Source organism: Erithacus rubecula (genome assembly GCF_903797595.1).
Source record: "Erithacus rubecula genome assembly, chromosome: 3".
Lineage (NCBI taxonomy): Eukaryota > Metazoa > Chordata > Aves > Passeriformes > Muscicapidae > Erithacus > Erithacus rubecula.
The window spans coordinates 26,105,505-26,133,206 of record NC_136689.1 but is presented as its reverse complement, the minus strand read 5'-3'; the positions used below and the strand labels follow the sequence as shown (position 1 = coordinate 26,133,206).

The following is a 27,702-nucleotide window of genomic DNA, read 5'->3' as shown; positions in this document are numbered from 1 at the left end:
CAAGGTACCACAGTGGTACAGATAAATCCCATTTAATGTCACAGTGTAATATACATATATGGATATGTGTAAGCATATATGTGCTTATGTGTACACACAAAATTTAAATAAACACCTAAAAGCTCCATGTGGCCACTTCTGTTTCTAACTTGGAGGAAAATTTGTGTTTTCAGCTAGGAATTTTCAAGATAATTAGCAGATTACTTACAAAGCTAAATAGTAAATAAATAAATTAAAAAAAAATCCTTTTCCGAATTGGCCCCTGCAGTATAAACACACAAACATGAATGCCATCATTGTTACCCAGACCTGCTGAAGTAACTTTCTGAGTGTCACACTATCCCTATGTTAAACCAGTTATGCCACAAGCTGTGAAAGGCAGACAGAATGTTCTTTCAACAAATTCCATAATTTTTATACATTTGGAGGAAGATAGGTCTATGTGTGATTGGTGTGTTTGTGCACAAAAATCCCTATCCTATCACAAATTAACACAGAGATAATCTTTACTTTTAAGCTTATTGTACATTTTTTTGTTCTTGACCCTGTTAAAAATGGTTTGCCAGGGTAGACTACTACAATGGGGATTATAAAACAGTTCCTGTGCTTGGAAGTACTTTAAATCTACAAGCCATGTTTCTATTGCTGCTTTGTAGCTCAAACCCCAAAACTAGTGATGATTTTATGAGTTGCTGTAGTCTAGACAACTTGGTTACTTTTCAATTAAATTGGTCCTTGGGGAGACTACTGTGAAAATTCCCATACAATTAATTACAGGTATGTGCAATTAAAATACAATTCAACAGCACAGTAGCTTTACAATTGCTGGTGCAATTTATGTCTGTATCAAACAAGAATGCTCTGAAAGGGCTGGGAAGACAAAGTACAACACACAGGAGATTACATATAATACATATAAGGCTACCTGTAGTGAACGAGATGAAATAAAAGGTAGTGTTAAATTTTTGTGTGCCTTCTCCACTGGTAAGATTTAGAATTCTGCTAGAAAACACAAAATCTAACACCTGAGCTAATTTTCCCAGAACATATTTTTATAGCAAACTGGGCTCAACACATTTTTACTGCCAAGTTAAAGGGCAAAACAGAAATTTAACAGAATTATAATGAAAATGCACTGATAAAGCATGAAAATTAAGAAACACAGAAAATGCAGCAAAAAGCTGAGAGGAATCATGGTTAAAAAAATTCAGCATGTATTTCCCCTCACAGCAATGCCCCATTTTTCCCATCAGCTATTTTCATTAGACTTACTTTTCTCTATATACGCCTAAAAATATTTTTTAATTTTAAAAGCAATTTAAATGGCTAGAAGCACCACTTTCAAATAACATCATTTTGTGAATATAGTATAGACCTTTTTGTACTTAAGTTATAAGTTAGTTTAAGATGGAGTTAAACAAAGGACTAAGCTGGGGAGGTTATCATAGCACATGTCTTTATGCAAACCACAGGAAATATTAGTTGCAGGAGAATCTCCATAATTTTGCTCCATCTTCAAAAGTTTACAGGCTTGGATCAATGGAAATACCAAACCTCAAAAATTAAGACACTCATGGGTCATGTCAGCTTGTCTTGCACAGCCCTGCAGAAATCCTCCAGGATCAAAGTGGATTCCTCCTTTTAGGGTTGAGCCAAACTGCAGAGCAGGTACCCAGGTAATCACACAGCTAGAGGTCAAAAAATGTCCAGGTTTTATGAAGTTAATGTCTTGGTCTTCAGGATAATTTCAACCTGTTTGATTTGGAGCTATAAGTTAGTACAAGAGATGACAGCACTGTTGCTGTGCCTAAAATATGGAATTCTCTCTGCTCTGCAGATCCTCCAAGCCTAAATCTCAGTATGTTCTGGAAATGCAAGTCTTTTGGTTTAGTTTAATCTCTGAGTAACCAGGTTAATACACAGTCTTGTCTCTCTAAGAAACCAGATAATCATCTGACAGCTGATGATTGCTAGGAAAGGAAAAAAAAAAACAGTTTCTGAAGAACTTAGCCAAGCACATTGATGAACACTTGAAGATTTTTCACTTTGGATTACTGAAGAAAACTAAATATGTACAAGTTTACAGCCTGGCTCCCTGAAATTGGAATGTGACATCTAGCTCTGAAAAATCATCCTTTAGCTGTGGGAATAAACCCCACCTGTTCCAAAAAAATCCCTATAGGAAATAATTGCACTTTAACTTGTATTTTTCATAGTTATTGGAAACCTTCTATTATAGCTTTATTCCTTATGGTAGAAACTGGAAACTACTACAGATTTCTCTTATTATTCATGCTTAGTCATGTCCTCAGTCAGAAAAAGCTGTTGTTAAAATCTCATACCATATCTAAGCACACTCATATACTACAGTTCAGTCATACATTGATCAACTGCTTTGCACAATGTCATTCATTATTTTTTTCATTTTTTTTTTTACAAGAACACCTATAAGGCTCTGTTAGAATAGGTGCCTCACACTGCTAAATGCTGGGCAATTATATGTACAATATTATTTAGTGTGCAGAATTAATATATGATCCCAAACCTGCAATTAGATGGAACAATTTTGGCTTCAATAAAGAAAGTTCTCTCCCATCATCTACACAGAAATGTGAAAATCCAGCAACAGTGAAGCACCTCAGAAGGAAATTTTGTCAAGGACCACAATTCAGTTTCCACAAGATATTTTAACATAGATTTTGTCATATCTTGCAGGTCTGGAATATCAAATGTATTCAAACATTCATCTTGCTGAAGAACTGAATTTGGTCTTCATTTTGTGAAGTATGGCTTACTTATTTGCCCAAAGTGTTTATTCAAAAATGAGTCTATATATCTGATTTTTAATAAAAACAGAGCATAAATGTTCTTCAGTCTCTGAACAGGCAAATAAACATTTAGAAGGTTCTAGACAAGTAATGAGGTGGTTCCTCAGACATCTGAAAGTCTCTTTTTTCAAGCTGCGACAGAGCTTGGTTGATTTGTGCTTTACTGTGCTGGACACCCCATAAGTCAAACACACAAAAATGTAAGTCTCAGCCCTCTTCTCAGCAACAATTTAATACAACAGCCTTAGGATTGGATTTAATATTTCTACTTTTCATTCTTTTTCCAATTACATTTACATGATACTAGGCTACTTTAACATGAAGCGTAATGATTAAATTTAAGCATTTACAGTATGCTAACACAGGTGAAGAACTTTTGAAGTGAATGGCTAAAGCTGGGTTTTTGTGACTACATAAATTCTTGAGCTTACAACTCTGCAAGTGGTGAGTACTCCATTCCAGTCTGACAAAGCACTTCTTATGTGCTCCAGGTCAGGGAGCATTTACTTGCTCAGTGTTGGGTGCTAAACATGAATCATGGGCTTGACCTAAAAAATTTGATTTTTCTAAATGCCATCAGTGTGTACTTGTTTCCACTCTTTGTCCTCCCAAGTCTAATTTCAAGCTCCCTTAAGATCTGATCAAGGAATACTTTGCAGTACACTTGGCTTACAAAAATAAGCCCACCACAAAAGAGCAGTATCTCTTTAGCTGTAGCAATATTGAATAAATCCTCATCACCCAAAGAGAAAGCCGTTGCAGATTATCAGCTGAATAACAGATTTAATGGTTCATAGTTACTCTGATTGAACCTAACATGGAGTTCAGAAATGCCACCTGCTGACAGCAGCCAAACAGATTCTGCTATAAATAGCAGCTCTGCAACAAATTCAACTATGTATTAATAGCGTATCTATCAACACAAAAAGTTTTGAGCACCTAACTCCTCCTCCTGTAAATCTTCAATTAATTTCTGGGGGGAACACCCCAGTTATTTTACATTTCTGCTGTTCACTCTAAACTCACAAAGCAGTTCATCTGAGCAGATCTCTCTTTTTTGCTGGATTCTGTTTAATGTGCTGCTCCAACACTCTGTGCAGCAGCTGTCTGTGCCATAGGATTACTTCACTGTTGAAAGCCTGACATATGGAAACTCTACTGAAATCTTAGCAGCTTTGATACCTATGAAGAGGAATGAGCTTTTACATTACAACAACGCATTTTTTCAACAACTTAAAGCAAAAAAAATATTAAACACACATTTAGAATCTAATCCATATTAGTTTCTAGCATGTGCCTGTTACTCAATTTCAATGCCCAATTCCAAAGGCTGGTTACTATTGTGGGTTTGGTTGCTATTACTAGCAAACAATGGGTGGTTTTCTTTCAGCTTTTGCATTCTTGGAAAAGAAAAGGGAACAGATTCAAGAGGAGGCCCGTGGGATTCCTTCATGAGTTATCCATGAAGGCAAATGCTATACAGCAGAATTGCAGGAATGGTAACACATATCATTGAGATAACAGTACATGAGATAATCAGGTTTATTGGGAAAAGTCACTAACTGCCACACAGTGTTTCACTTCCCAAAATCAAAGCTTCCTCAGCAGACAGCTCCTTAATGGGCCAGGAGAAAAGTGCATCCTTATGGATAATTTCTGAGTCCAAACTGCCTTTGGGAGGTAAAGGAGCTCCTTTGTTGTAATATGCAGACTTTCCTCCCCTATAAATTAGTCACCCATAGAGGGAACAATGATGCTCTAAATTATATCATCATCAGCACGAACAGTTGTTAATACAGAAGGAAGCTGTAGGTTTTTTTGTCACTATTTTGCCAGTAGTAGCATCTGAATCCTTAAAAAAGTTCATCAGAATCAGAAAAGATATTAATAGTCTGAGGTTTCTTTATCTATTAATTTTATTGAGTAAAAATATATATATACATTTTAGAAAATACTCAGTCTTAGAAGATATTCCCTTATGATGTAAATGGGATATGATTCTCTTTAATTTAGTTACCTAAACCTGAATCAAACACAAATACATTTAAATGTACTGCAAACATTTAAGAATGTAATCACTCTAGGTATAGAATGTATTCTTAATTACATCAGGCTCTGAAAATAAGACACTAGGGGAAGACTGATTTTTTTTTTTCTTTTGATTGAAAATTAATTGAATTTCACTTTGAGTTACAGAATGACATTATATTAAGTAATGTTTCACCACTGGTATGATTTATTAGACAAAAATTGGCCCATTTCACATAGTGTGTTCTGACAGAAATAGTGCAGCTTTAGGACTACTGACAAAGCTACAAAGCAATCTTGATTTTGTTTTTTATAAATCTACTAAAGCATCATTCAGATAGCAACCTCAGATGGTAAATGAAGTGATTTCTACATCAACAGTAATAATTTGACAGCCTCAGTGATATTTTTTTCAAGTCTCATAACATTAATTTGCTGAATTTTTAGACATACTTGATTAAAATATCAGTGTTTAAATCTTAGACTTCTTAAAGGTTAAGGCAAATCCTACTAAGTGGTTTTTTTTACTCTAGATTAAAATGATTTATTACTTTCAAGTTTTACCAGAAAGGGGAAAAAAATTGAAAAGTTAGATATTTTCTGTGGTTAGAAAATGGGGTCACATTCATAAATACTGAGACTGGAGTGGTGGAAATTTCAAGGAAGTCTGACAAATTTATGAAAGGTAAAAACTTTCAAATGCAATCAATCAAAAACAACTGAACAAATATGACTCCCCAGAAAGGCATTTATCCTAATTAAGAAGACAAACCAATAGTTAGTCACCTACTCAAATGACAGCTGTAAATCAAAATGGGACTTGCCAATTCTCTCATGGTCAGCCTATGACCACCCATGAAAACTGCACTCTTTCATCTCCTTCCCAAGTGGAAGGGCTGAGAAATGGCCACAGCTGTTCCAGGCAACCACAGCATCCCCAGCACTTCGTGCCAGGACTGGCTGCCATCCACTGCCCCAAATGATCAGGCAGTAAATAGGTCTATAAACCTATTAAAACTGCATAAATGCTATAACTTGTAATCTATTAAAATAAAAAATAAACAGGAAAAGATGCCTGAGAACCAGCTCCTTCAGAGCAAAATGAAATGCTAAGTATGAGGTTTTCAAGTTCTCCAGCTTTTCTTTTTTTTTTTTTTGTGCAGGGGAAGGTGGGAGGGCACAAGACTTAGAGCTGAACTATTAAAAAGCCAGTTGGTGGTATTAAACTCTTGCTTTAGGATTTATAGGAAGGCAAAAAATTCACTCCAGGCTGAAATTTACTATTCCAGGCCAAAATTTACTATTCCAGGCCTAGAATAGTTAGAGAAAGAAACAAAAAAAGGTCATAAATTTAAAGGAAAATAATAAACAAATACAAAACAGTGGTTTCAGATGATTTTGGGCATTCCTTCAATGCAGAAGCAGCTTAATTTTTGATTTTTTTAAGTCTGAGATTTATCACTATGAATTAGTTTCCTAACTAAAATTTGGAACAGGTTATTTTAATAATTAATTCCCCATAAGTTACTATCACTGGATCTCTTTTAAAGCTTTTCAGTATGAAGAGATACCATAGCTTTCAAAGGAATGTCAATGCTCTGACTTACACTCAAAAGCCAGGAAGTTAGGGGTGGAAATTTCATCTGTGAGCCACACAGATGTATGAAAACATTTAAATAAATTAACAACGTATGTTAAGGATGCAATGCCAGCCCCATTTTCATCCATAACTAGACTTCATTAGTTTTGTGGGTTTAAAATTGACATTTAAAAATAAAAGCAACATAAGTTTTTGTGACTTAATTGAGTGCTCCTTAAATAAAGAGATATTTCAGTATTTGCAGACTGCTAGCATCTTTCCAAAATAAGCTGTGTGCTGGTGCTACTTTGCTCTATTTCCCTATCACCCAAAGGAACCTTTATTCCTGATGGAAGCCATTTCTTTTGCTAAATCCTGCCTGTGAACTCTAACAAGACCATTTAAGCCCTACTAAACAAAGTCTCCTGGGAGACACTATTGTTAAAATAAAAACTGGAGCAAAATTTTTAAAGTGAACTTTCTGCAACCATTAGAGGATGCAGTTCTTAAGAAGAGGAGGAAACTTGTTATAGGAGAGAGAACAAAAAGCTGAATGTAAGCAGAGCGCACATGCCAGCCACCCTAAGGGCACAGAGGGGAGGTACAGAAAATTAACTACTGCATTTCTACTTCCCACCAACACCATAAATAGGCTATTTCAGGGGACTAACACAGAATCTGAAGATAAATACATGTCAACCCCATTATCTGAGAAGAGCCTTAAAGAGAACACTTCTCTGCTGAATATTTCTGCTTCTCCATGAATGATCTGCTCTGGCAAGAAGCAGGAGATGCTTCCATGTGCACAAGCAGCATTGATATGTGTCAGTCTGGACTCTGCTCAGCTCTCAGAGAACGAGGCCCCACATTCTTCTGGCACAGATTTTTACTGTAAAACTTAACAAACACTCTCTCCAGCTGAAATACCTTGAACTGCTTCTTATCAGGTTTCACAAGCTAAGTGGGTTTGAGCCTGGTCAATACAGAGATGAGAGATCATTGTATGGAATTGCACTTTGCTGAAAACTTACAGCAGTAGCTTAGAACCATCAGGAGTGGTGAGACATCACTGTGAGGCCATGCACAGCTGTGAGTGGGATCCAGGCAGCTCCTGGCTTCACCAAAGCAAGACTAACACCCCTGGGAAAGCCAAGATGAGCAGCAAACCAAAAGGGACTCAAATATTTGTGTGGGTTTTGCTTTCTACCTTGAACAATAATGACAAGAAGCCCTATGTGACAGACACTCTGTGCTGAAGAACATACATTTGTATCCCACCTCACCAGCCTGTAAGGCATGATTCTCCTCTGGCAGCTAAAGTGGCACCACCTTGTGCAGTGGCAGTAATGCCAGGCACACTGCTGAGCCCTCCTGAACTACCCAACAACTGAGATAGGAGAAAAAAAAAAGGGAAACAGCCTTTCTGAGAATTTAATGAATTAACTGGGTCAGAGCAATACCATTTTTATTTGTTACAAAGTACAGGTCTAAAGGAGGGTGAGGACAAGGATTATATTTGGATTATAACAAATACAGGGCCATAAGGCAATCTAAAGGAAAATATCCTCTTGGTTTTCTCAAGTTACCACAACATACACATTTACCTGCATTCAAAGATGAATTAATAAGTTTTCTTGGAGTACAAATCAAACAGGACTGCATGGAAGGAATACAGCAATACTCTTCATTCTCACTGGATGCAGTGGAGGGTATGCCTGTAGGGCTTGAAAGCTGTGTAGGCACTGTGAGGCTGAAATGTAGGACAATTTACATATCTAAATTGTTTCCCTGAAACAGATCTTGCCTAACTACCCTTGGTTATATCACCTTGCTAGTTAACTGCCCTATATACTTACATTTGAGGGCAAAAGATTTGCATGGGTCAATAAAAGACATGTGAGCTGCATATCTAAACTTAGACCCTACTGAGCTGCCTCTCCAGGCACTGCACCAACAGAAACTCAGCCATGGCACAACTCTGAGCACCTCATCCTAGTTAGAAAAAATCCTACACTAAGCAAACACTGGGGAAAAAAACTGTAGTTATCAGAAAAAGCTCAGTGCTTACTGTAGATCCAGAAAAACTTAAGATGAGAAAAATGGAAATTCTGGACTGAGGTTGCTGAAATGCAATGCAGTTAATAGCAGATTTAAAAAAGAGTCTTAAAGAAAGAATGAATGTTTTTTGCTACTAGGATGTTACAAACCCTAGCTTTGGAACAGGGGTCCAAAAGGGAACTTGGAACAGAGGGTGCAGAAGGTGGAAGCTGGTATTATTTATAACCTGGTGGGCAGAACTTGGAGAAATACAGCCATAACAAGCTGATTGTTTTAACTGCAGGTAAAACAACAATCTGACTAACTTTAAAAGTTTGGAAAAAATATAAATAATAAAATTATTTTGGTAGACAGATGCTGACTTTTTTCTGTAGTATTTGATGGAACACGTTTCAAAGAGCACATCACTAGCCAATACTGCTGACAGATGTGCAAAGTTATACTACCTGACCACATCATGAATTAGCCTTCTCAGGAAGAGCTGTGCAAAAAGTAAACAAAAGAAAGAAAAAACTCTTTGCCATCTTTAGGATGTCAAGGAAATGAATCAGTTTGTTTCAAACAGATAATTAAGAAAATCTAAAATTTTCTGAATTACATTAGATTTTATCATTTAGCTTTTCTCAATGTGCTTCTCTTTTTCATAACCAAGGACATACTGAACAACCACTTCATTTTACAACTTGCAGACAGAACATCTCAAGAATTGCTACAACTTTTCCATTTAATCATTAATGCTAAGACACGAAATAGCCTATATAAAAAACGTGGCATAACAGTTTTTTAGGGCAGGGATGCTCATGTGATTTCCTTCTAAGGAGAATGTATTGAGCCTATTTATTACAGAACAGAATATCCCTATTAAAGGCATTTAGCTTTTTAACAGAAAGTACTGGTGTTTAGTCTGAAGTGTACCAGAATTAGCTGACAAGATCTCTACCTAAAGTAAATCAGACTGCCAAGAGATACGGTTCAGGGTAGCAAGCAATTTTCAGTTACTCTGATCAATGTGGAAAGATTTCCAGGACTTTTATACCCTGGAAAACCACTGGAATATTAACTTTTGAAGGAATATAGATCCCCTTTTCCATTCATTTCATTATATGAACATAGTTTCCTAATGAAAGTCTTTTCTACATGATGACAGCAGCAGAGCATTGTTTCCTGACCATTTACTATGAATTTCACTTTCCCCTCACCATCACCAGGAGGGATGGGGTAGGGGAAAGATACTGACCAATATTGATTTTTTAAAATCTTTAACTGACAATGTACCATAGGCAGAGCTCTCCTACTGATACCTAAGGGATCCTTTACACATAATGAATTTCTAGTAAGTTTTGTTTCTTCATATAATAATTTCAGCTGCAACATTTAAAGTTAGTGTCCTTCTCTGCTTTAGCAGAGAATTTGGAAAAGCCCAAACACATTTTAGGGACTGCAGACCAAATGTAAAATATCACAAAGCTTTTCTGTTTTATTTTTTGGGGCACTTCTTACCAATGCTTCAGTATGTCTCCTGTTCTCCAAATGCCACACAGCAAAACTGCTGCCTTCATTTGGGATGAATTAAAGAGTAGGTGCTTACCTGTAGGAGTGCTGCTGCGAAATGAAGAGGAGGGAGTGATTGGAGGGGTGACTGGAGGAGTAAGGCTTCCACTGCTGTGGCGAGGTGGAGTAGATACATTCCCACGGGACACTGTGCTTGACAAAGTCAAAGAGAGTTTGGGCTGAATCTTTTTCTTCAAAGACTCCTGCTCACGTCGAGCTGCATCAGTCATAAATCTAGAACAAGGACAATCACCAGGATGAGAGCTTTGAACCACTGTCCACCAGCAAGCTTTAGGTAAATACAAAGTATTTTCTGCCCTCAGTGACCCAATGGAGTTTCAAACTCAGCCATGACAAGTTTCTCTGCAACACACAAATTTACAGAATACAAACTTCTCCATCAGCAGCTTTATGTGTTTAACATCTGGGCCATTTCCTTCTGATTTCAATAAAACTCAAATTAGACACTCGCATCATGTGCAAACACACAAGTTTTTTAAACTCCAACCAGAACTCAGCGTTATAAACAATAATATAACAATTGTACTCAGTCCATTACAGTAACTACATTCAATAATTCTGTGAAAAAGTAGCTAAGAAAAATGTTGGCAGCAAATGACCTTCAATCAGGTCAAAGGGATAGAATTAATTACTTTGTGTAGATACATAATTTTCAATAGGATAATCACATCCTTTTACTATGGGTTTTAGACAGTGTTGCAGGCATAAAAGATGTCTAATTAAATTGTGATTCCTCAAAGTGGATTTCCCAGCTCTTGAAAACCAAATGAGGTCTCTCTGTAGAACTCTGTACAGGCATCTCAACATTTATCTCTGTGGGGGGCTGAGAGGGAATCCCACCAACATGGTGCAAGGTGTGCACCTGTAGTGCTGTAATTCCAGCAACTCTTTGCATGGGATATCTCATCTGGAATAAAAAGTGTTTTTTTCAATTTTATTCTACTTCATTTCAAAAAGGAACAATTGAATAAGACCACTTTTATTCCAAGTATACCCAAAGAGTTACACCAGAAGACCTGATGCTACTTAATGCTGACATTCCAAGCATTGCTCCTGGCCCCTTTATCAACTCTCACTTGGAAGGACTGGGGTTCCTCCACAAGAAGATCTCTGCAAGTCAGACCTTAGCATTCAAGAAACATTTTAATCCTTTGTCTTTCCCCTCCACTACATATGGATATACATTAGTAATTATGGATATCTTGAAGGATTCCAAAGACAGGCTAAAGTAAATCACCTTGACAGTACAGCCCTCTGTCCTTGAGGCTGAAGTACAAACTACACCTGCCAGTGAATAAAAACAATATGCACTAACACATGATACAGAATAAAAAAGTTAAGTTACACCCAAGCATTTGTTTGACCATAGTCTCAAAACACAATGGTATAAAATTTTAGGTACCATTAAAGCAAAAAAGATGCATCCTGTCTGTCCATACCATGAAGCCATTAATAAGTGGATCTTTGCCATGATAAGTAACATCAACACACAGACATTAATAAACAGGTATGTGACATGACAGCTTATCTTCTTTGAACTGAGACAACAATACATCATGTCAAGCCCAGATGTGGCATTTTTATGAAGTTAATATTTTAAATGTAGATATCCATAGTAACAGTTGAGTGTTAAATTTCTCTTCTTCAACCAAGGGTGCAGATGATATTGACAAAATGGAAGTCTAAATTTCATTCAAGAAAATATAAGTAAAAGGATCTTAATAAAATGGTCATTCAGTACACATTTGCTTTCCTCTAACTAGGAAATGTCTAATTCACTATTTTTGCAATTTGTACTATGATGTATGGTTGCTTCTGGATGGGAAGCTTTATTCCTTAAGAAAATGTTATGGTAACATTATAAATCCTTGAAAACTTGGAAGATAACTTCAACTGTGAGATATTAAAAGCAGCAGCATGGAAGTCGCTCTTTAGTAAACTCAGCCACAAATAACAATGTTAAAATAATATTGAGTTATAACCACTCTGGTTGAAGTCCATAAAAACCAGGAAAATGTGAAGTTATAACTGAAACTTCTCCCTGTCCTCTTAACTCATTCCCATTTGGGCTAAGGATGTAAAGTACATTCCAAAATGTCATTTGTTGTCTACACTGTGAACCTGAGAGAAATGGAAGGCAGAGTCTGTTGAGAAGCTCAGTTTCCAAAATCTCACATATGGAATTAACCTTTCCAAATAGTCCCATACGTGTTTGCTAAAGCACTGGTAGTGCTGTGGGTTTCAGAATGAACCTTGTCTAAATAGATTAAAAGAAAACATTTTTCAATATTTTAACTGAAATGCAGTATTGTACATGTGTCTGACTATGGCAGTGTTCTTCAAAGCTTAAAATATAAGTGTTGTAATGATGGATATAGAATGACATTTCCAAGTAAGTCTTTAATTTTCACATTGGAAGCCCATTATGGTTGCAACATCAAGTGTTCACAAATGAAACATGCTGGAATTAGGGTTGAATACTGGTCTCTAAATTACATGCCTGCATACAATTTTCCCTACCTCATTTAAATGCACAAGATGTCTGGGAAACAGGAAATGACCTGTAACTAAAAAAGGCAGCTGTGAGACCTTTTAGGCTAAATCCCATCTTCTGGACAGTCTGTCTCATCATCTTCAGATCCACATCTCTGCTGAGCAAAGCTACCTCTGCTATTCTCAAATTATTACCTGCATAACCCTGCCCCTCTAGTTCCACTGCACATTTACAGACACCTTTTCTGTTGCACATGAGTTTGTTTACACCTCATAATCCTCTCCCCCTCAAATACATCACAAAGGTGCAGTGAAACAAGGAGATCATTCAGCTCCCAGTCATTCATTGACCCTGTTTTGAAAAGCATGGGGTTTATTTGTTTTCTTGCCAACAGCTCAGAACATAAGGCAGGAACAAACTCTTTCTAAAGAAATCTCTTCTACACCTTTTTTTTCTTTCCTCACTCTTTCAACCTTCCTAATTATTCAATTCCCTGCTCCAAAAAACGTAGGTGCAGTGATTTCTGAATCAAGTGCTTGCAGCAACTTTTATAAACATGAGCAAAATACAGTTTCCCCTCCTCTTCTCATTCCCTGGAATGGTTCAAGTATTTTTATTGAAACTTTCCCAAGAAATTCAGCCTGAAGGAGACACCCAGCATGGAAAATTTCAGCCCAAACAGATGAATGTTGGCAACTGAAACAGTCTTATAATGGAAAGTGTTGCACAACCCTTCATATAGGTGGCAATATAATACAAACAGCGTCAGCTCTTGCTACCAACACAAAAAGGCACAAACAGCAGAGGCTGTGCTCGAATTCAAAAAACATATTTTCAAATCAGACCTTTTCCAGCATTTCTGAGACTTATCAGCCCCAAAAGCTGATTAATTTGTTACACTTAGTTTCTTCATGATCTAGTCTCTAGAACATATACCAACAGAAGATGTGTCACAATCAAGAGTGACCAGTTACTGTGTGCACAGGCAAGAGCAGGGAGGGGGATTACTCTGAGTTTGCATAGCAAACAGATTACAACACTCAGATTACACCACAGACTCAAGCCCAGGATTGCTCTGCAACACTGTCCAGCTGCACGTAAACTTAAAAAAAAATGTACAGCACTACCTGACAGTAACAAATATACCGTGTCCTGTGCCATACCACTGCCAGCTAGTACTAGCCCACAACTGGGAAAGAGAACAGAACAGAATTAATTCTGACCTTTTCTCATTACCAGATAATTATGGCAAAACATTTATAGTAGCATTCAGGTCATATTCATGTTTGCCCAATCTAACTAACCTGCCCTGGAAAAGCCTGTCACCTTTACCAGAACATGAGAACATGCTGAGCTTCCATCACTTGTATTTCAGCAGACTGCTCCTTAGCCTGACACTTGCTCAACTTCAAGATTGACTAGAAAGAGGAGAGAAAAAAAAAAAATCCATGGTGGTCTATTACAGATTTGTGCTGCCTTGTGGTAGTATTATATTTGGACAAAAAGTGGTCAGATTTACTTGACAGTAAACACACTATCTTGCTACCTACTAAATTACATACATCCATGAAAGCCACACATTAATTCTCCTGCTATTCTTTACACCCACCAGACCAAGGTCCTTGCTGTATCTGTTTTCTCCCTCGATCTTTTCCCACTTTTGCCTCAAGATGTTTATGCTATTCTTTGTCCAAGAGAAATAATGAGGTGGGGGTGGTAATTTTAGCTTTCAGTCTTCCTCTTCATTAGCAGTGTTTAGGAGGAAAAAAAGGCTAGGATGGAAAGTACTTCTAGTTGTACAGTATTTTAAATCTTCAGAAGATCTCTACTTTGAAGAGGGTTTAGGAGAATCCATTTCCCAAGGGATGGCCCCATTTCAGTAGGACAGGACTCTGTGGAGCCCTCAAATCAGGAGCTGTTCCCCATACATCTTTATATTTTCTTGTAAAGGCAGCAGAGTGGTTGGATTTAACCAACGCCAGAAAGAAGAGACAATTGTCAAGTTGAACTTCTATTGGGTTAAGGAAAAATATGGTGAAATCTAAACAGTGGGAGTTCAGCAGTACTTGTTCACAGACAAGTTCACAAACTTGGGTTCTCCTGTGTCCTGGAAAGGATGAGATGCTTTTCTCAGATGAACCTGAACAACAACAGGCCAAAACAAAGACAATCAATAACCCCAGTAATGTCTTGCCACACTATTTATGTGATCATGAGGAAAGAAATGTATGAACAAGTTTTACACTTGTTTTACTCAAATAATTGGACAAACACCCTTGAGCACTTTCACATATCATTCTTTGTAATGTGGGGAAAACAGAAGTATTCCACATCTCTTTATAGACCTTCTGCTTCACAGAAGCTAGCAAACTATTTTCTTTAGAGATCTTTTATTATAGTTTTAGAAAAACTCTAAAAAGAAACATCAGTGTGAAAAACCCCCATTAAAACCATGCATAATCCCCCACATGCCTTCATGCTATTTAGATTACAGATTATTTGCATAGTGCTAAACTATATGATTCATAAAAAATCCCCTTTGGATGATCTTGCTGTTTTTCTAATTTCACAAAAAACATAACAAGTGGGCAAGAAACAACCCCAAATAATAATCCCTTCCCAATTATTCTCTCAAACCAGTATTAGATTTCACAACAGACACTAACCAGATCAAACAGATCATTAGAAGGAATTTCTAAGTTTCTGGAAAGAACTCTTCCAGCCCAGTATTTATGGAAGAAACACCTCACATCTGCTTAGGACTTCAGTGTGCTCATTCACTGAGATCGGGTCTTAAAAGGGAATTCACTGTTCATTCTCAGTGCCAGTTGCATTCAGACTCATCTATTGAAAACTTTTCCTATGTCCTAAATATGGAATATTTATGACAAACTGATGAGTATCTTAGACAGATAAGACAGAATCAGACTTCTTTTTATTAGTAGCCTTAGGGACAATTCATCACCAGTACAATTCTTTCATTTTCGTTATTCAACCAGTTCTCTCTCAAGATGGAAAACTGTTACTGCCACAAAATCAGCTATAGAGTAACACATATTTTTCTGAACATTTACATCTTAAGCCTATGTAGTAGAAATTATTAGCCTGCACATGTACCTTAAAAAATTTAAATTGCATTTCTGCCTCTTCACTAAAAGACTTGAACTCAACATTCAATCACACTTGTTGCTGTCAGTAGATTCAAGGCTGCAACCTTAGAAAAATCTGCTAAATATCAGCAAGAGTTCAGTGGGTTTACTTTAGTTGTTTTCTCTTCACACATTCTTAAAAGATACAATAAGACACAATAAAATATTCACCAAGGAGATATTTTGTGCTTCTTGCATGGAAAATTGATTCAGAAGATTGAGTAATTTCATATCTAAATGTGTAAGTGGAGCTAATGGACAGTGATATGCCAAATAACCTATTACCACTCAAACAGAACAAAAATAAACCATCCCAAATCATGTAACTGCCTGCAGTAAAGCATGTGTTTACTCAGTGTTAATCAATACAAGGCATTGTTAAAAGCAATGGAAAGAAATTTAGTATCTCTCTTGATTTTGGGAATACACAAGAACATCAGTGGGAATTACACTTTATACTTTGGCTAATAAAAATACCAAACACTCAACATAAGACCTAGCTTTAAATTTATAATTATTTACTATATTATGTGTAATCTATTACATGCTTTATATATTAAATATGTGGATTTTAATATTTCTCTTTGGAGAAGAGCTCTTTTTCATCTTCTTTTTTTTTTTCTATTCTGTATTCTTTTGCTTCTCTTTTATTCTGCTTACACTTATTTTCCTACATCTTCTTTTCAAGAAGCACAAAATAATATTTAATTTAAAATTAAAACCAAGGAAACATGCATCAGTGTTGCATGTTCAGCTCATCACAAAAATAGCTGTTTACTTAAAATTCAAATGCAGGAATTATTTTTTTGGGTTTTATTTTTTAGATTACACGTTACTTTTTGCCTTATCTTTCTTGAATTTAGGTAATACAACAAAGGAAAAATTGAGGGCAGCATTTTATTTTCTGTTCTTTTAAAATTGTCAGAAAAGATGCACACAGGATAGATAACATTTGAACAGTAACATAATCAGGGCAGATGCAGTCTTATTTTAGACATTTAATTCACAATAAAAATTAATTACTTTTTCCCTTGACTCAAGGACTCAAGGGGACTCAAGGAGAAGCCCACACTGTCTTTCTGATGTTCTTAAAAGACATTTCAGTGTTTAAAAGGAACAAAACTAGAGCTCACCAAAATTCAAGACAGCACACTAATTTCTAAAGCATTAGAAACATACTGCTACTATGCTACTGCTAGTTCTCTTCCTTTCCCCTCCCACACCCTCTCCAGTTTTTTCTACCCTATCTTGAAGTAAATGAGTGAATTTCAGAAAGGAGCTATAACTTAGCTGCATCTTCAAAATTCTGTAATTCCCATGGAGTAAGAGGCAAGAGCTGAGCAAAAGAGATACTTGAAGGAGGTAATTAGCAGGAAGGCAACAAACACTTGATATAGTTTGGCAAGATATTTTCACCTCTTCTGTAAATTAAGAGAGTTTAAATAATCATGGCAACCCTCACATCTGATGGAAATGCTCATTATGCTGTGTTATGCCTCAACATCAACTCATTTCTTATCAAACTCATTCCAGAGTTTTGGCATTGGTGAAAAGGAGCCAATTTGGATGGTGTAAAATGCTTGCAGTTTCTTGCAGTTGGGACATATTTTTAAGATGCTGCAGCAAACCCCTGCCTTTAGTGTAATGTAGCAGCTCTTATTTCAGAAATCTCCTCCCTGCACTCACTAAGTGGATTATTGGGACATACATCAGCCTTGGCTTTGCTTGCAGTCACTAATGAAGAAACCAGCCCTTGCCTGCTGCTAACAACAGATATTTTATGCATTATTGCCTAATTAATCGTTGAATATAACATCATGAATCCTTGCATTTCAGTTCATACCCTTGTTAATATACAGGAATAATGTAATGCCACACAGCCATAAAATGTTACAGAGACCGAAATGAGAATCCTAGCAGACATAAATAATGTGACATGAAAAGGAACTTCTTCATTTAAAGTATTTTTTCAACCACATAATTAAAAAAATGCACCATGACAGTTTTTAAATTTGCATCATAGAAACAAAACCGCTGAATTATTTTTCTTAATATGACTAAAGACAACCTCAGATGAAAGAATACTGATAGCATCTTTTCAGTAACACTCTGACTTAACCTAAACTTAAATTTATTAATTTAAAATATTTTAAATATTGTTATTTCACATTTTACGACCTACTAGACTACTCTAAGCTTTCACATGAAAAAATGCAAAATTCTTGAAAGCAGGGTAAAAAATTAACTTTTACTTTAGTGAAAGCACAGGGGTAATACATTGTGTGTGTCTTCTTATTTGTAGAAATTAGAAACTTTAATAAATTACTTATGTCTTTGGAGAGAATGGAATTAAGCTACCCGTAGAATAAAAAATAAAGGATGTGTATGCCCTAAATTTTACTTGAATCTCAAAATAGTTCTTATGTGGGACTAAGTAGTGTACAAGCCCTGCTCTGGCTCTCTGCACAGGCTCCAGTACTGTCACATTGCCTAGTTCCAGTAGCATGCTTTAAGTTCACATGTGCTTAACCTAAAATACAGTATTTTTTTCCATTACTGGTCCACCCCCTTTCCTTCTTGAAGAGTTTATTGTAACTATTTATGTAAAAACAATTTCTTTCAGTCAGTCCTACAGAGAACTAGATCTGTGTATGCATGACACACACTTTTACTGCTGGACTCTGTTTCATTTTATTGATGCCTCAAGGACTTTTAGCTTTAAGAAGCAGGGAGTTGAAATGTCAGATATTTTGTTCTTGTAATGTTCCATTTATGTATGGCTATTTTTGTGCCATTCTGTGTTGAGTCCTCCTGAGAATTCAAGTCAACACCCAATGACAGATTCATCATGTAAGAATTTAAAAATAGATATTATCACGAAGCATTTCTTATTAGCTCCATGGATGTCTAATATCAATCTGTATAAATAAAACAATCTTTAGTATTTTACACAGTACTAATCAAACAGATGAACCAACATTTTTCAGTCTTTCAGAAATGTATCCCATATACAATGTCTGCACTGGCTCCTCCAGGCAGTAAGCAATCCAGAATATCCATTCAACAAAAATATGGCAAAAAGAAACTGATGATAAAAGATGCATAATAAATTAATTCCTAAAACCTAGAGGTGTTGCTTTTTCTTTCAAAAACAGAGACAATAAAGTCACTCACAATGCCTTCACAGTTTGCTTTTTAAAGAAACTAAATTGTATGTGAAAACATTGATACAGAATATAATTCTCCAGTTGAGAAAGAGCAGCTCGAAGATGTCCTCCCAAGCTTAAAATATAAGTGAAGATTTAGATGGAGGAACATTTTTTGAAACTGATTTATAAATCTGTATTCAGAGGACTGGGTGGGGTAAAGCTTATAATGGAAAATTGCAGCAATCTTAACATTAGGAATGTGAAATGTCTGGTCTTAATAAACCAAGTTTCAGGCATTGCGAGTTGTTTGAAAGGACGATAGCAAATTATGAACAATTGACTAAAATGGTGAATTGAACATTCCTAATTCTTCAGCCTCTGCTGCAATGAGTCACATGTCTATAAAACAGCCAACACGAAAGATTCCTCCTTGAAGGTAACAAAGTTCAGGTGAAGGAGAAGTGGAGAAGGAAGAAGATAAGCATCACATGTGTGTTTGCTCTTTCATACAAACGGAATAACGAACTCTCATTTTGGTAATTATGTGCCATTTTTAAAAAATGTACTTTTATACACTTTAAGCTGATTTGATAGACAAAGTTAACAGTCCATTATGTAATCATCACTGTTTTAGCAGTTTGAGGAGGGGAAAGTACCTAAGAACTAAGAATAACTCTGAGGTCCCATTATTCAGCTGCGAGGTATAAAAGCAGAACACTGATTTGCATTTTGAAATTTTGTCCCTGTTGGCCTTGCAGTGTGCCATTGGCACGTATGGGAGTGCAGCAAACCCCCCAGTTTTGCTCAGTCTAGCAGGAAACCATTCCCTTGCATCCCTCACTGGCAGCCACCCTCCCACCTCCAGCTCGAGTGATCTGATGAAAGCAGCAAAACCCTGCTAGGATGCAGAAGGAAAGGACTGACATCTGAATAACTAACAATGCAATGCTTCTCAGGCAGACAGCAGGGAAGTTCCTTCAGCCCTGTTTGATCTGCTTTGCTGGCATTATTGCAGAAAGATGGTTTTTCATTAGGTAAGGGAAAAAACAACCCCAGAGTTGTGATGCAGGCTAAGGGAGGTTACAAACGCACCCTAACACAATGAATGAAGAGAAAATAGATGGTGTAATACAGAAAGGCGTGAGACTTGCAAGTGGAAAAAGTATAAATTACTATTTTAATTAATTTCCTAACGTAAAACACAGCTGTAGTAATGTTGGCAAATATCACCTGCCTGTTTTAAGTTTGTTAAATTAAATCATGCTCTTTAATTGGGTCTTAACGTACAAAAGTATGTTTTATTTACTTTTTATTACAATATCAGTATTTTAACTTTCAGTTTGCTTGTGCAAAAGCTTTATAAATTACTTGAATCACTTAAATCTGAATACTATAATCTGCAGTTACAATGTACCAGTTTGAGTTTCAACAATTAAATGCCTTTTTTGTGGACTCCCGCTGCTATGTGAACTAGCTGTAGGCTATTAAAATAATGAGTCCGGACTGAGTCATCTGATCTCAGCCTTGGTGCAAAGCCTGAGGAAAAGGACTTAGCCCACAATTCCTAGTCTGTTTACCAGACTAAGACCAGACTGTTGGAAGCGTTACCCCAGCACTCCCTTCCCCCCGCTCCGCCACACTTGGGAAAAGCTGTGTCACAGAGCCCTCTGCAGGCAGCAGCTGCTGCCCGCACCAAGCATCCCTCGTCTGTCCTGCTGCCCTGCATCACTGCCCATCCCCATCATTTCCCTTCCCCATCACTGCCCATCCCACCACTGCCCATCCCATCACTGCCCATCCCCATCATTTCCCTTCCCCATCCCTGCCCATCCCCATCATTTCCCATGCCATCACTGCCCATGCCATCACACCACTGTCACACCAGATTTGGCCGCACCAAGGCTGCTTCAAAAAATTTGGCCTCATGAAACGCCATAAATGTGAAACTCTCTGCCAGTGACTAATGAGGAACAAAACCTAAAGTCTTCCCCTACTTCAAAGAACCAGAATCACAGAATGGATGAGGCTGGAAAGGATCACCTGGTCCAAATCTCCCTGCTTAAGCAGGGTCATCCTAGAGCACACAGCAAAGGGCGGTGTCCAGACAGTTCTTGGGTATCTCCAGTGAGGGAGACTCTGCAACCTGGCAACCTCCCTGGCCAATCTGCTGATCTACATCAGTTTCTGCCCATTGCCTCTCGTCCTAAACCCTCCATCTTCAGAGAAACACTGCCAGCAGCACCTGGCACAAAGGGAACAGGAAAACCACCTGTCCTCTCACATCCTCCAGAGGAATCCAAAAGCACTGTCATTCACTTTTATTTTCAACAACATGAAATGCATCTTCCTACAATGCCAGTGTATAAAATACAGAAACACATGGCACGTGCACATGGTGCTGCTCAAAGCAGTACCTATCTCAGGTGGAACTCCAGCTAGTATCCAGGAACTGCTATAATCTGGACTAGTTTTAAGTTGGTTTGTGTCCCACAATTTATCTACCTTGTTGATATTTCAGCAGTTTTTGATCCTGTATGAATAGGTAAAGGGAAAATAACTAAATGGAGAACTTTCTCTAATCAATCTCCTCAGCATTTTTTAGCAATTTACCATAATCATTTCTACTTACTACTCCGGAAAAGATCTTTCACACTTTTGTTCTTTACACCCCAATCACATTTACATGTATTATCAATCCATAGCAGCATTTCTGCCTTATTCTCCAACAGCTTTGTTACACCCAAGTGACACACATATTCCCTGCATTATCAATGTTATTCCACCACTCCTTTTGACTGTGGCTCTTTCTGATCTCAGCCCTCTCTCTTTCATACCTCTCCAGCTTCGGTTTCTGCCTGATTAGAAGCCCATGTCCTGAATTTAAGTAGCACTGTATTCATGTGCTCATCTGTATCTATATATACACATATACACACAGAAATCCATGGATACACATATACCTATTACATGCATACATATGAATCAAATACATGTTTGCATATTAAATATATATGTGCATTCTTTTTCATTTTAACAGCCAAGTGAAAACAGTTCTTTTGAGGGCCAAAATAATTAAATAATGAATTTTTAAAAAATGTGTGGCCCAGACAATATGACTTTTGGGGAACTGTTATTCAGGTAGCACACACCTAAATGGATTCAGCACACACAATAGAATTAGCAATTTGTGTGGTTCCTGATGGCTCTCTAAGGTAAACCCTGATGAAAGAATCTGTTTTGAGAAGAGGACCACAGCACTTTACATGAAAATAGAAAATGTTCTAACCTGTGCTTTAATTTTCAAATTTTCAAACATTGTTTAAACTCTAGACAAGTTTGCAAATACACCTTGAGAACATCTTAAAACCTTGAAAACCAGAAAGTAAGAGAAGAGAAATGTAACTGCTAATCAAGATTTGAAATAACCATAATCAAGTGTGGTTGCGTCTGACATGAATTTTGAATTTCTGAGGTTGTCAATAATGAGGCACAATGCCACACATGAAAAACATTGATCTTCATCCCTTTCTACTTCTGAAAATGTTGCCAAACAGAGGGAATGTTGCAGACAAATTTCAGCAACAGCCTCAAAACACCACTATTACTATCTCCATTCTTCAGTCAGTGCCTGAGCCTCTATGCCACAGTATCTTGTGACACATATTTAAATTTCAGTTTTATTTCAACAACCTGCAAAAACCTATTCTAAGAAAACGCTTTAAATGCAAATTTCTGCTCATCCTATGTAGATCCTAAACCACATCAACAACCTCAGAGAACATATTAGCCACATTTAATAGCTGGTCTGACCAACTACAGGGACTTGAAACTCCATCCCTCTCAGCACAGCAGTTCCCATGAGTGCATGCTTAGCAGGTCCTTGATCGTCTACAAAATTATATTAAACAGCAGTTCATTAGAAGCCAGAGGGTAAAATTTGGTGCATTATGGCCTAGGAAAATATTGAGTGTTGACTCTGGTCTGCAAACTGCCATGCTAGAGAACCACTGTCTGGGCTGAAAGGCACATGGCCAAGGTTTGTTCCCACTTCTGCCCCGAGCATCAGACATGAACTATGAGAGCATGTCCCACCTGCTCATCTCACCTAAAACCCTGACCTGGGCAAGCAGCCCCTTGGCAAGGGGCATTTCTCCCACATCAGCAGCACCATGTAGAAAGAGAGCTAAAAGGCAGACAGTTTAATAACTTTCTGGTTACAAAAACTTCACAAACTTTCCTTTACATATTAACATAGTACACTCTTCGGAGATGAAGACTTAAAAAAAAAAAATCTTTGGCATATTGATTTCCAGATTTAATTTTGCTCACAGGGGCTAAAAAGCTATTAAACCTTCCCACTCTCCCTTTTGCTCTGTCCACCTTCCAAGTCTGCTTTGGCACATTCCTTCCACACAAACTACCCACCAAATATTTAGACTAAAGAGATACATATCCTTTTCTATTTTCCCCAAAACCTATGTCAAGCACCAGAGGAGTAATTTTAAAATCTACAGACATGGAAAAAACAACTCATGGACTGCTTAATATAAATTAATAATGGCTATCCTCAACACTTTTCATCCATCAGTCAACATCTGTTATAAAATGCTTAAGCACTTTCAATATAATGCACTGACACAAAACACTTTGCTTCTTGCAAATCTTTAAACAAGATTTTAAAATGTTCAAATAATTTAATCCTCAAAAATGTTTCAAAAGCTGTTTCTAAGGCCAGCTTCTTAAAATCAATTTTCCCCTTCATTTCTCTGTTTATCAATCAAACAAATTCTAAAGGCTGTTTTATTAATAGGATCAAGGTAGGCCTCAGATCATGGTTTAAAATGGATTTCCAAAACCTATTTTAGATAGAAATTATGAAATACAATGAAAATAAATATTACACAATTTTTCCTGGACCTGACTTCCTAGAAACCCTGAGAGACAGTTTCTAATCAGTCTTTCATGGTGGAAGGGGAGACAAAGAAACTTTTTGAAGAATTTTTTTTTTAACACCTGCAAATACAAAAGTTGTGTGATGATCTGCCTCCCCTTAAACAATCTTTTTCTTTCAATGCTAGTGTCCTTTTCCTATACAAACTAATATTATAAAATATTTTTTTCATTCATGGAAGCCAGTTTTTACTTGAAATGTGTATAAATTCTTTATAATGAATTCACAGCAGGACTTAAAACATAGGAACGGTGCTTTTCAGTAAATTTTTCTCAATAACTTAGAAGGCTACTAAGATTTTTTGAATGCTCAGGTAAGCTTGCCCCTTGCTGCAGAGTGCTTTCTCTGAAGTGAAGAATTCTGAAACAGCCCTTGCATAGCATTTTCCTATGTGAATTGCATGCAAACTCTCACATATAATCAACTGAAATACTTAAAACTCCTCTCCACCCCCTGAGTAACTCATGTCTATTGTGCTGCATTGATTGAGAGAAAGAGCAAGAAAATACTATATGCAGGGTCCATACCTTTTTTAAAATGGGAGGCTAATAAAGGCCTGAATTTTAAAAGGCAAATCCTGGAGTTAATAAAAAATATTAAAATGAGAGTAATAAAAGCTATTAACTTACATGCAAAAATATTTTAAAGTAATTTTGGTATTTTTCTGAAAGCTCTATTTTTTCCCTTAAAAACAAACTGATCCAGCCACTTTTCAAAAGCTGCTGAGTAATTACTGCAAAACTGGCAAACAATTGACTCTGGTGACCCTAAGATTTTCAGGTTTATCAGAAATTAGGATAGATATCGCTGAACATACTCCTGAGCTGGAGAGTTCTTTACCCTAGTAGCATCAAAAGACTAAATACATGCAATATTTTTGTTTGCTTTTGCTGCAAGTGATTGTAAAGCTCCAACAAGTAAAAAAAAAACCCCAAAATTAAAAGATAAAGCACCACTGAGAAATGTGTATTTGCAGTAAAAAAAAGTGACATTTAGCACCAAAATTAACCCTCCCTCATCTCCAAGTTAACTCCTTCCTCCTTAGATAATGAATTTCACAGTGATGCAGTCTGATTCTGTTTGCAGAGGTGACACAGCAGCAACTTGCTGAAGCTGCTCAGCACCATTTTTATCCTCCTCACCCACTGACACTGGAGTCATTGAAAACACTTGCACGAGGTGCTCAGCAACTTGCACAATGAAATCCCAATGTCAGTGAGCTTCAGCACTGCTCACCCTGCAATGCAGTGCCATGAAACCATCAGTGGGAGCCAGGGAGAGTGGGATAAGGTGGGAGTGCTGCCACAGAAGGGCTGGATACTGAGGTGCTCACATTCTTGTCAGCAGCAGCTCAAAACAGCCCACAGCAATCTGATGGGACAAGAAGCTGCAAAGATAGATCAGAATGTGCAGACTGGGCAGGACAGAGAAGTTAGGAGGAGTTTAGGTCAGTAAGGACAAAGTCCCATGGTAACAGACAAGGGGGGTTAGTTAGAGCTCAGCTGCTACAGGGCAAGCTCAGTGTTAAGAAATAGATAAAATGACTTTCTGGTTCCCCTTGTACCTGTCCCTCAGCTATCAGGATTAGTAAGGCATTGCCTAAATCTCTTGTTAAAAACAGCAGCATGTCTGTGTGCACCCATGAGCTCAGTGAGAAAACTCCCTAGATCATGATCCCTCCACTCTCCCAGTACCTGCCCAGCTGGAGGGGAGCATCTCTGACCTGAAACTGCACAACTGAAGGAATATTTTGGTACATTTTGGTACACTGTGTGCCAGACTGCCAAGGGAATGGCAGCTGCCTGAGAGCTGGCACAGCCTGTGGGGCTGCACTCCCAGCACATCTACAGACTGCTCCCCCAGACTCACAGGCTATTGCTGCAAATTTTTATGCACCAGAGTGTAACTTCAACAACACCAATGCTTTCCTCATTTAGAACATGGGAGAGGACAGGTGATAAGGATTAAGAGCAAATAAAGTTTGAGTATTTTCAGGGCAGCAAGGAAAGCCACACCACAGTCTCATGATTTAATGGCAGAAACATGAACGTGGAAAGCATAAAATTTAAAGCAAACTGTGAGAAAAGAACCAAACCCCCTGAACACTAACCCTCCTGTCCCCCAACCCACACAACTGATGTAAGAGTGGAGGAGGGAAGCTACTCACAGTAATATTGGCAGTGATGAGCAGGCAAGAGCTAATGGAAGAAACAGAATGCTTCAATCAGCCATGGCATCAGGCTATCAAAAACAATCTGGCTGTTATCACATTAAAAATCCATTCAAGTAAGCAAATAAAAAATAAAGATCAGAACAGAAAGCTCAAGACTCAGTTTACCAATGGATTAATGACTATCATTAGCTAGGAACACTCTAAAAAAACAATCTATGCAAGCTAAAACATTATTATCCATAATAATTGGTTCACTACTGAGAATGCTGCCTCTCTGCCAAAATATAGTGCTAAACCAGATAGACATGTTCTGTTCATTTTCTTTCCAAGAGTTAATGCAGTGGTTGACTTGTCTTCTTAAGCCTTTGGCTATCACAGCAAATGAGAAATTGGAAAATAACTCTTTATAATTTTTACTCATTAAAAAAAGGAGTCTTCTCGAGAGCACACAAACACCACAACAGCCACAAAAGCTCTTAGCTTTTCAAAGAGGAAATTAATGATCATTCACTGTGGATTATAAACATACATAAAGGCTCTTAAATTGAAATAAACAGAGGGATAACATTATCTAATGGATGGGAATTGAAAACATTCTGGCTCCAAATTAAAAAACCCAACACCTGGTTGACAATAAAGAAGATTTACCAAGTGAAATTAAGTCCTTTATTTGGCTTCAAACCAATATTGGATGTTTTTCTAGAACATACTCATTACCTCAAATCACAAGTTACAGAGTTCTCACTCTACACTCACTTCTGCTGCAAAAGAGTACAATTCCTTTGCAGATATGGTGAGGGTACTTCCTGGCCTATGTTATGTCTAGGTAACCAAAATGATTCATTCTGTACTACCAAGAGCTTTGTAAACCTTGATACAGATATAATTGATCAGGGGCTTGTTCACAGCTTTTAATTGTGATTATCTCTCATCAGCCATTTGAGAGACAGTCAATTTGCCAGGGAAATTACACAGCAGAGGTAAGGTAGGGTGGGGAAACCTGAAATTCACAAATAACTTTTCAGTTATTATAAAATATACAGAGGACAAGCAGCATGTGTCACCACTCCTAAGAATCTACAGAGTTGGCCTTTGAAGGTACATGCTGCTGGAACACAGCTTATCCCATGAGACCACAAGTAAAAACTACCTTCCTGCCATCACATACTTAGGGGAAAGTACTTACATAACTGTACAAGGTGAGACCACATGTCTGTGCTTCAGGCAAGTTACAGAGAGCTTCCCTTAGCACAGAAGACATAAAGTAAGAAGGTTTGTTCCAATTTGCTAAATTGAAGAATATAAAAGGTGTAAAATATCAATACTCCAGTTGTCTTCATATGGTGGTTCTTTGTTGTCATCAAAAGACTTTGCTGTCAACTGTAAAAACGAAACTTAATAACTAAGCAATGGAGAAGTTTTTAGATGCAAAACCTAGCCTTTTAAAAAACATGAAGTATAGTTGTGTCTGTGGTGGTTCTGTTACACTTTTCTTTTAATTGAAAACCTGGGGATAATCAAGACAAACAGCTCAAAGTACCATAAAGTTTTAGCTCTCTATATGTCATATTTATTTCCCCTTTGAAATAAAGTGCTTTCAAATATTCTGCCTATTTCACCATGTTGTTCTCAGTTTTGCAATTCTTAGTCAAGGAAATGAACATCACTTAGAAACTAGTAACTACATGTGGGAATAAACAGCTGAATCAGAACGTACTTTT

General features: G+C 37.2%; 1 protein-coding gene across 1 annotated transcript in view; it reads right to left on the bottom strand.

Annotated features, from left to right (window-relative positions):
• JAZF1 (JAZF zinc finger 1) overlaps window positions 1-27,702 on the bottom strand; it is a 180,355-nt gene that overhangs the window by 19,126 nt on the left and 133,527 nt on the right. The window contains exon 3 of the mRNA XM_079302736.1: window positions 10,082-10,278. Coding sequence (XP_079158862.1) covers window positions 10,082-10,278 — 197 coding nt within the window. The remainder of the gene's footprint in view (window positions 1-10,081; window positions 10,279-27,702) is intronic.